Below are 11,110 nucleotides of genomic sequence, written 5' to 3'. Positions count from 1 at the left end.
CTTTACTTTATCTTGCTGATTCAAATATTGAAACAGAGATAGATGCACATTTGCTTCCTTATCTGAAGCATTCGCTTTGAGTTTTCAAATAAAATCAATGTAAATAACGAACACCCAATGAGTCAATTACAAAATATCAAAAGAATATCCGGCAAGTTGATTTGAAACAATCTTTTGATATTTTTTCGGAATTGTTAGAACGGTACGTTTCCTTGTACATGTGAGGCGAAAAACAGCCGGCATGAACGCCATCTTTGATACTTCTGCAACTCCACGATATCATCATGTCTGTTCCAGAATGGAATAGATAGGATTCATAGTTCTTGGATTGATCATTTTATCTGGAAATAACATCGCGCTGAACTATCGGAAAGCTTCATGAAAATCTTCGTAGTAGTAACAACCCACAAAACATTTTTGAATTGCTACAAACAATAATTTAGAGCTTCGTGGTCATATAGTTAACGGCATAATCAGTCTAAGTGCATTTAAATACCTTCAAATTTTAACTGTGATTCTCGTTGATATTTAATTTAATTGTTTAATGTTAAGAATTGTATGCGATATGTAGAACCCTTTTCTATCATTCGAAATACCATTTTATCTTGCTAAAATTACTTGCAGTTTATCTTGCTAAAAATGTTGTGAGATATTGCTTAAAGTTTCCACTTATTGATATTTAACACTCTATCACTTGAAGATTGTTTAATAGAATTCCACTATGAAGATGGTGAGTATGAACTTGTATGTGACATTTGCTTTGCTTTGGAAACAAGTTTTTTTAATCAAACTTAGTCTGTAAAAATCTGATAAAGTTAAATTTTGTGTTGAGTATTTGGTTTCCCATGTCCTCCTTTTTAAACAAAATGTCCTCCTTTTTCACTACGATTTGGATGAATGTCCTCCTTTAAACGAATTTCATATGGTCACCCTAGCCAGAGTGGACTATATTGATAATAGAGTATATTTGCAAACGCCTTTGAAAAGTCAAAATAAATAGCGTCGACCTGCCTACGGTTCTCCAATTCGTCATTAGGTTGGATGTCGTCGAGTGCTTTTTCATGAACCCATGTTGATACTCGAAGATAATAGACTATACTGCTGGGTATAACACACTGCAAAAGACTCTCAAAAACTTTGGCGAAACAATTCAAGATTGATATCGGACGATAGTTCTCTACACTATGTATGTTACCGGATTTGTACACGGGAATGATCGAAGCAAACTTCCAAACTTCCGGGAAAACACCATCACTTATAGATCGATTGATAATTGAAGCAATGGGCATTGCCAGGGATAAAGCACATTGTTTGATGAAGGTGGGCGGTAAGTAATCAGGTCCCGGTCCGGTAGGCCCAGAAGGATGAAGGATCATTTTTCGAATTTGCTTGAATACTTTCCATGTACTCACGGAACCAACAATGCTGCATACGAGTATATTCTTCTTCAGCTAACCGCAAATTAGCCGCGTCCACATCAATCCTGTTTCGGAAGAACTTCTTCCTGCATTTCCGCAAACGATTGCGAAGATTCCGGGGCTGTGGCGTCCACCAGGGTTGATTGTACTTCTTAGATGGTCGGCAAATTTCGACCGGCACGCTTTCTCGGATGATCTGTTCGATAGCGATAGCGATAGAACGCGGTGACAGAATCGTCGATTGAGGCATAATCTTGGGCATAATTCATAACATGATTCCAGTCTAGAACAGCAATCCATGCATTTATGTTTTGATAATCACACCTGTTGAAGTCTTAGTCAACGGTAGATATTGGCACTGATCTTTCATCGCGACAAAGGAATTCCCGAATTTTTTCAGATTCCTTCAATTATTCCTGAGGAAACTCATTTCTTGCCGAACGAATTCGTGCAGAAATCTAAAAATTCAAATGAAAATTCCAACAGGTACATATTTGCTTCAAAATTCCATTTGAAATTTTTTCGAGTATTACTTATTTACTTTACTTATGAATCCTGTACACCTCCGGTGGTGCAAAGGGCCGACTTGAAAGATCTCCATCCTGAGCGATGCCCGGCTATCGCTTTAACCTGTTGCCAGGTTAGATTTCGGTCGACTTCTTTTATTTCTTTATTGAAGCTTCGCCGCCATGAGGCTCTGGGTCTGCCTCTGCTGCGATGTCCCGCTGGGTTCCAGTCTAATCCTTGCTTACAGATTTCGTTTCCGCCCCTACGTAGAGTGTGGCCGACCCAGCCCAACTTCCGATCCCGAATTTCTGTTGCTATCGGCCTCTGGTGACAACGACGATAAAGCTCGTTGTTTGAGATCCAGTTGTGAGGCCACCAGGCCCGAATTATATACCGCAGGCATCGGTTAATGAACACCTGCAGCCGTTGAGTGTTCTCCACTGATACACACTATGTTTCGCTAGCGTATAACAGCACAGATTTTAGAGTTGAAAACTCGTATTTTGGTGCGTTCACTTATCTGCCAGTTTTTCCAGATATTTCTTAAACTCGCAAAGGCAGCCCTTGCTTTCTTTATCCGTGCGCCTATGTCGATCTTGGTACCGCCGTCTGACGCCATTTGGCTACCAAGATATTGGAAGCTTTCAACATTCTCCACTGGTTGCCCGGCTACTGTGAAACTGGAAGGAGTCACCGTGTTTACATCCAACGATTTGGTTTTCTTGACGTTGATGACTAAACCTGCGAGGAGGAGCGCTCAGCAAGGTCGTTGAGCTTACTCTGCATATCAGAGCGCCGTTGCGCGAGGAGTTCAACGTCATCAGCCAATTCGAAGTCGCTAGTCGTTAGTCGAAGTCGGTTTGGTTCACGGGCAATCGCATCTACCAGAATCTCGTCGATTACGATGAGGAACAGTAACGGTGATAGAATACATCCTTGCCTCACACCAGCTACGACCCGGATAGGGTCGGACAAGACCCCATTGTGCAGCATGATTTTCTCAGGAACCCCGTTGCGTCTCAGGGCGCCCCACAAATTCTCATGATTGAGACGGTCGAAAGCTTTTTCGTAGTCAATGAATACCAAGTAAAGGGACTCTTGGAATTGCAGAGCGTGACAATATGGTCCACACAGGATCTTCCGGCTCGGAATCCTGCTTGCTGCCGCCGGAGAGTCGCATCGATCTTCTCCTGAATCCGGGCTAGGATAATTTTGCACAGAACTTTGAGAACGGTACACAGCAACATAATGCCTCGCCAGTTATAGCATACAGTCAGGTCACCTTTTTGGGCACCTTCACTAAGATACCTTGCATCCAGTCAACCGAGAAAGTTGCGGTGTCCCAGATATTACGAAATAAACGATGCAGTAGTTGAGCGGATGTCATGGGGTCAGCTTTTAGCATCTCGGCTGATATGCGGTCCCCTGGGGCTTTATTCTATTTCATGCTTTGGATGCCTGTTTGAATCTCTAGTAGTGATGGAGCTTCGGTATTGACGCATGTTATACGTCGGATCCTAAGTAGATCATGCCGAGGTGGTGATGGCCTGGCTGGCACTTGGAAAAGTTGTTCGAAGTGCTCGAACCAGCTGGTCAGTTGGGTCGGTCAATAACTGATCATTCGCGTCCTTCACAGGCATATCGTAGAGGAGGCGAATGAACCCGGTTGCGGCGGCACTCTCTCTCCTTCGTCGGCCAGAGAGTCTTCCCACGCTCGCTTGTCCCGGCGACATGAGCGTTTTACTTCCTTCTCAAGAGCCGCGTATCGTTGACGGGCTGAGACTTTGGCTCCTCTGGTTTTCGATCGCTCTATCGCGGCTTTGGCTTCTCTTTGCTCCTCTATCTTCCTCCAGGTCTCATCGGTGATCCATTGTTTTCTCTGAGTACGCAGTTCGCCCCGATTGTTCTCGCTGGTGGCGATGAAGGCATTCTTGATGGCGGTCCATTGGTCTTCCACGCTGCCACCTTCCGGAATATCTGCAGCACGCGTCTCCTGTTCTTCAATGAAGGACCGTTTCACCCTGGCATTTTCCAGTTGGCGTGTGTTGAATCTTCGTTGAACTATTTCCTCCTCCGCAGGCGTATTTCGCCGATGAGGAGGTGATGATCAGACGCGATATCGGCACTACGTTCATTCCGTACATCAAGAAGGCTCCGTTTATATTTTCGGCTGAAGCAGATGTGGTCGATTTGATTTTCTGTACCCTATTTTCGTACCCTATAACAATATGGGTCTACAAGCCTTCTAAAAAAAGTTCGTTCTCGGAGTGAAATGACAGTTTTTCGGTACAACTTTGTTGAGGATCAGGATAGGAGAAAAGTGGGTTAAACCGACACCTCAATCAACTTTACAGTTCCCCAATCTATGAACCAATTTTCCGGTCTAGAAATTTCATACAAGCATACTTTGGCTCTTCATGCATCAGTCCATGAGGTCTCAGGACAATATTTCATGATAGAATTTGATTTATGATGAAAACGCGAACAGCTCATCTTCCAATCCAACCAGCTGGGGTGCGGGTAAGATCGACACCACATGAGGGTAAAACTGACGCATCAAGTCGTTATGGAATCGAACAGCAGAACAATTCTGAGTTATATTTTTGGATTGTTGATTTTTTTCGGTGAAATTTGAGCGCTATTGTTATCCGACCTGCAGGTTTTCCTTGATGACTCAATATTACCCCTTAGACCTATTGTCAAGCCAATAAATGGCATGTAATCAGTCTATGATTGAGATATATTCCCCGGCGCCTCATTTTTCAATACTTTAATTATATCATGCGAATGACGAGTCTAATAAAACAGAGGTATTTCCCAACCCAACTACATAATAATGATGAGATACATGTGGAGGTTCATAATTAGAAAAGTTATTTTGATAAGAAAATTATTTTGAGCTTTTTAGTGGAATGTCTTCATTTGTCATAAGACGAGTTAATACAATCCCATTGAATTCCACCACTTAATTGTATCTTGACAGATACGTATTTCGACCTCAACAGTAAGGCCATCTTCAGTGTCTCGTACTTGACTCGACTCGAAGTCGAGTTAACTATTTTTCAACAACATACATAAAATGATGTTCAATTATAGATCAGAGATGGATTATATACTGAAAATCAATAAATTATTATCGTAAAAGCTCAACAAAGAAATAAAAGAAGTCGACCGAAATCTAACCTGGCAACAGGTTAAAGCGATAGCCGGGCAACGCTCTGGATGGAGATCTTTCAAGTCGGCCCTTTGCACCACCAGAGGTGTACAGGATCCATAAGTAAGTAAGTAAGTGTCTAAATTCTGTCCGATAATCACTTGAAATCAGAGATTTGAAGTGGTGTCGGTTTTACCCATTGTGTACTACTGGTCTCCGAAAAGTCAAGGGGGTGGATAACAAAAAATAAATATTAAAATGAAAAAAATAAAAAAGTCTTCAGATGTGTTAAAGAATTTTTGAAAATCCTCAAAATTATCCAAATTTTATTTTATATATTATTTTATATATATATTTTTATATATTATTTTTAAAATATTATTTTTTTAATCGTCTAAGACGAATTAAGTAACTCCATTTAATTCCACCAATTATTTCGATATCTTTGCAGATACGTATTTCGACCTCAACTGTGTGGTCGTCTTCAGTGTCTCGTACTTGACTCGACTTACGACTCGACTTACTCGACTTGCAAAGATTTCGAAATAATTGGTGGGATTCAATGGAGTTACTTTATTCGTCTTAGACGAGCTACGAGTTACTTAACTCGTCTTAGACGATTGAATACATTCCACTAAAAAGAGCTTTAAATATTTTTTCTGATTATTTTTTGGCAAAAAATCCGATGGGGGGGGGGGGACAAAATTGTTTTTAAGCATTTTGTATCGGCCTTACTAGAAAATCTAAAAATATGAAAGCCCCGGGTGATGATGGTATTTTCTACATACTTATCAAAAACATCCTGAGAACTCTTTATCCTTTTTGGTTAATTTATTTAACAAATGATTTCATTTGTCATACTTCCCTGATACATGAAAAAACGCCAAAGTTGATCCAATATTGAATCCGGACAAAAACCCAGCTGAGGCGTGTCCAATTAGCAAACTGTTTGAAAAGATTATTTAAAATAGAATGATGGTCATATTAATGCCAATTCTATTTTTTTCTGATGAGTAATTTGGATTTCGCCATGGACATCAGTTAAGAGTTACGAATTTCATCAACAAATCTGAAGGTTATTCGACTAGAGTAGGTCTTCTTGATATAGTGAAAGCATTTGACAGTGTTTTACAAGAAGGTTTGATTGTAAAATTGATGTATTTTAATTTTCCTTTGTACATTATTAAACCGATAAAAAAAATGATCATGTCGCTCACTGAAGGTAAACTACTAGAAGTCGAAATCTGAAAAAAAATTGAATGCATTCAAGCCAAGTTTACAAATATGTTATATCCATTTATAAACAGATATTCAAAACTTTGTTTTAAGAACATTTTTTTGATTTACAAACAAAGACCAGCCATATTGTATGCTGTGCCAATATGGACTAGTTGTTGCAATACCAGAAAGAAGGCACTTCAAAGGATTCAAAATAAAATGGAAAATGCCTCCGTGGTATAATAGTACCAATGAACTTCATAGAATTTCTTATATTGAAACATTGTAACAAATGTCCAATAAAATAATTTCCAATTTTAGATAAAAATCGTTGCAATCTTCTATTGCAATGATTAGCTCCTTGTACCCTTAGTATAAATAAGGTTATGTTTAGCTTAAGTTTAAAACATTGTAATTCCTACATGGTTCAATTCTACCAGAGGAAACATTCTAACTACCATAACCAATTGAAATGCATTAATAATAACTAAAAATGTATCATAACAAAAAAGGATGATAGTGTTAAGAAAACACGGAACATCTAGTTTCAGAGATGAATGCATGTATTAGATAATTAGCTAATAAAATTAGTTTAAAAAAGCGAGTATTTCTTACCTATCCCTTTAACAACAACCTTCTCGTGATAACTCCGGAGATGCAGAAAATACCATAGAAACAGTCTTACCGCAATACTTTTCCATTAAAAACAGTTACAAGTGAAACATATTCTAATGATGCTATCTTGCACCGAGTGACGACGCGACACGACGCCGACGGTACTTCTAACCGTTTTTGGCCATTGGCGCAACGCTTCGCGCGAAAAGAAGAGAGCCAGTCACGCGGCGCGACTAAGCAAAGGTAGGTACACACAGGATTTGGCCCAGTCAGGGATGAGTAAGGACGATGATGTATGAAAAATATGAGACATTGCCGTCGCCGTTGTAGTCGTCTCCCAGTCATGATGTTTATTTTAGCCCGAGAGTAAGCGAGCCCTTCCCCGACCCGCGCCTCGCGCCTTTCTGTTGGGATGGATTCGAAGTGCGATGAATTCCATGTCGGGCTTGCGGGGAAAGTGAGAATGAGAACGTGAGTCCCGTAGCATCACCAAATTGATAGATGGTGACATGTGAGTCGTATATAAACTTTGAGCCCAACCGCCACGGCATTCACTCTAGTTCCGAAACCGTTTGCCGTGACACGTGCGATTAGTTCGCGATCGTTCGTTTTCGTCGCCATCCATTTGAAGTGCCATTCTCTGATCAGCGTTCGCTGTAAGACCAACGGATAGAAGATCCTTTTTCTCGTGTGAGTGCTAAGAAAGGCTTAAATAAGTGATTTGAAGTACGATGTGCTGGCTATTATGTAACATAACAAGGATTAAAATATTATGCAGAATGACAGTGAAGCATGCAGAACTTGAGGACGGTATTTGAAGTGAGAATGTACTAGCAACGTGCCAAACCTATTTTTGAATCAGAATAAAGCTCCATGTGACTGCTGATTATGGAAAATGCGCTCTAAAGGCCAACGCAATGAGACGCAGCAGTGAATATTCTAACCGTTAAAGGAGATGTTTCAAAGTGTGGAAGCCTGATTGATATATCAAAGCTTCAAAATGTTACTTGTGAACAAGGGATACTTTTTTTTATTTTAATTTGAAGAGTGTGATTCTGATACCAATGGTGTTAAACCGACAAGATTATTATGTGGATTCTTGCAGCAATGTGCAATACTTGCATGCTGGAATAATAAGTTTGTGCAATCGACAATCTTCAACATTCATACAGTTACCAACCATTGCTCTTGAATCTTGAAAATTACTAGAATCTAACAATTTCGCATATACCCAGTTCTTATACAGGTTTTGGTAGATTCTTATACATAATTGTTAGAAAATCTATCAACCGCCGGTTGGGTGTAAATGCGGCAAAAAGTGACAAGAGCTCAATTATCCATTTTAGCATTTTATCCAAGAGTTGGAAAAATTAATATATGTGAGCATAGCATAGAAAAAAATAAATTCGAGCCTTCTTCATATTTGCATGAATAAACATTGACGAAATCACTTCATCATCACAGTAGTATCATGAAATTTGATTAGACTGATGATGTATTTTAGAAATCTGTTTTTGAATAGTATTGCTCTTCCAGAGAAAACTCCTCCTTCCGGCTCAATCTATAAACTACCGCAGCTGTCACTTCATACTTTTTCTTTGCTGCTTGCATGGTATTCTATGATGACAACAGCAAAAATTAGGTTTTCGTTTCAGTGTTTCGAATATTTTCAGGCTTGCGGTAGAACTTTGACAGTTGCGGAATAACTTTGCGGAATCCGTAAAGTGGAAAATTTTGAAAAGATCCGCAATATAAAAGAGCGCACCAAAAACATAAGCAATAAGAATTTTTACTGCCAACGACGTTTGAGGGACGCAATAAAATATTTTCATGAGCATATCGTTTGTTTTACATAGATTAAAAGCTGGTGATTTTTTTATTACAAATTAAATATTTTTCAAAATATTTCACTATGAAAATTTGTGTTACATTTTTGTTTGCAATGTTACGATGTAGAAATGAAAAAATTTGCACAAAGGCAACGAAACAAGAAACTGTGAACATGCAAATATAACTTTTACGATACTAAATTTGGCTTGATGTATCCTGAATGTGTATTTAATTCGGTATTTTCCACTCTCGTTCCCCAGATTACGTCGAGCTATCTAACAACCTACCAAAATGTGCGATGAAGATGCTGCCGCTCTCGTTGTCGACAACGGATCCGGAATGTGCAAGGCCGGTTTCGCCGGTGATGACGCCCCACGTGCCGTCTTCCCGTCCATTGTTGGCCGCCCACGCCACCAGGGTGTGATGGTCGGTATGGGCAACAAGGACTCGTACGTCGGTGATGAGGCCCAGTCCAAGCGTGGTATCCTCACCCTGAAGTACCCGATTGAGCACGGTATCATCACCAACTGGGATGATATGGAGAAGATCTGGCATCACACCTTCTACAATGAACTGCGCGTTGCCCCAGAAGAGCACCCAGTCCTGCTGACTGAAGCCCCACTGAACCCGAAGGCTAACCGTGAGAAGATGACTCAGATCATGTTTGAGACCTTCAACTCGCCAGCCATGTACGTTGCCATCCAGGCTGTTCTGTCCCTGTACGCCTCCGGTCGTACCACTGGTATCGTTCTGGATTCCGGTGATGGTGTCTCCCACACCGTCCCAATCTACGAAGGTTATGCCTTGCCACATGCCATCCTCCGTCTGGACTTGGCTGGTCGCGATCTGACCGACTACCTGATGAAGATTCTGACCGAACGCGGCTACTCCTTCACCACCACCGCTGAACGTGAAATCGTTCGCGACATCAAGGAAAAGCTGTGCTACGTCGCTCTGGACTTCGAGCAGGAAATGGCCACCGCTGCTGCTTCCACCTCCCTTGAGAAGTCCTACGAACTTCCCGACGGTCAGGTCATCACCATCGGTAACGAACGTTTCCGTTGCCCAGAAGCCCTCTTCCAGCCATCCTTCCTGGGTATGGAATCGTGCGGCATCCACGAAACTGTCTACAATTCCATCATGAAGTGCGATGTCGACATCCGTAAGGATCTGTACGCCAACACTGTCCTGTCTGGCGGCACCACCATGTACCCAGGTATTGCCGATCGTATGCAGAAGGAAATCACCGCCTTGGCTCCATCCTCCATCAAGATCAAGATCATTGCCCCACCGGAACGTAAATACTCCGTCTGGATTGGTGGATCCATCTTGGCTTCCCTGTCCACCTTCCAGGCCATGTGGATCTCCAAGCAGGAATACGATGAATCTGGCCCAGCAATTGTCCACCGCAAGTGCTTCTAAATTAGTTCGCGTCTAGCGCAACTAAAAACAACCAAAGATCTATACACCTAGACCCATAGTATTATTACCACCGATTGAATTGAAAAGCGGCGTAATTGGTAAAGACTTTCGAAAAAAAAAATGTAGTAAACTCATAATTGGAGAAATGAGTTCCACTTACAAGCTTTCAAAAAGCTGTTGCAGTGGAATTCATGAAACTTAGGAAAGACATCCCTTTTTGTGATAATCGTCAAACTAAATTGGTCGTACTTTTTTAATATCCTGGTATGATTTCACATCAAAATTATTCAGAGTGATCTCATAGTTATCCGAATGGAAGATGGTACTCTTTTTATAACATGTAACAAGAAGATTTAATTATAATTATATTTAACAATTGATTAATAAACATAAGATCCCTTTTGTATAATAATAAACGATTGTTGTTTTATTACATCTATGTGGGGTTTCTCGTGATGCAATGCTAACAATACAGAGAAAATCATGACATTTAGCTGAAATGCAACAAAGTAATTGAGACCAGAGCTAAAATAGGGATGCTACCCAATTAAGTCTTCTATCAATGCTACAATTTTAGAAGTAGTGATATCTAAAAAGCTACAAAATTGTGATTCTCAGTCAATCTCACAAGCAGAGCATGCTCATTTATTTCCGTAGAGGAATCGTTTGATAACCATACTTCGTTCATTTTCAGTAGCGCGAAAATTTGATTTGCTGTTTTTTGTTTAGTTTTAGATATTTATTATTGTCGTATAAATTGGGCCGAAGGATCTCAGATTTTTAAAACATTTCATTTCACCCCACAAGCAGGCTCCATGAATATACATATGAACAAATCATTTTTTATTGAATAATATAGGCACCTATTTTCCCAGAAAATTTGAAAGGAAAAGTTTACTTTTTCACCCCTGGGAATCTATGTTCGGGTAAGGCTTAACAATAGGGT

The 11,110-nt window shown here is 40.4% G+C and overlaps 1 protein-coding gene across 1 annotated transcript; it reads left to right on the top strand.

The window, feature by feature from the left end:
• The first annotated feature begins 7,442 nt into the window (after positions 1-7,442).
• On the top strand, positions 7,443-10,580 carry LOC134221264 (actin-1). Its single transcript, XM_062700454.1, has 2 exons — positions 7,443-7,602; positions 9,003-10,580. The coding sequence occupies exon 2, from the start codon at positions 9,034-9,036 to the stop codon at positions 10,162-10,164; it is 1,131 nt and encodes a 376-aa protein (XP_062556438.1). The 5' UTR covers positions 7,443-7,602; positions 9,003-9,033; the 3' UTR covers positions 10,165-10,580.
• The last annotated feature ends 530 nt before the right edge of the window (positions 10,581-11,110 follow it).

Source organism: Armigeres subalbatus, chromosome 3, assembly GCF_024139115.2.
Source record: "Armigeres subalbatus isolate Guangzhou_Male chromosome 3, GZ_Asu_2, whole genome shotgun sequence".
NCBI lineage: Eukaryota > Metazoa > Arthropoda > Insecta > Diptera > Culicidae > Armigeres > Armigeres subalbatus.
This window is presented reverse-complemented; position numbering and strand designations above follow the sequence as displayed.

What these genes read in the sequence shown, in the direction of transcription:
- LOC134221264 (XM_062700454.1), top strand. Translation starts at nt 9,034, where the DNA reads ATGTGCGATGAAGATGCTGCCGCTCTCGTTGTCGACAACGGATCCGGA.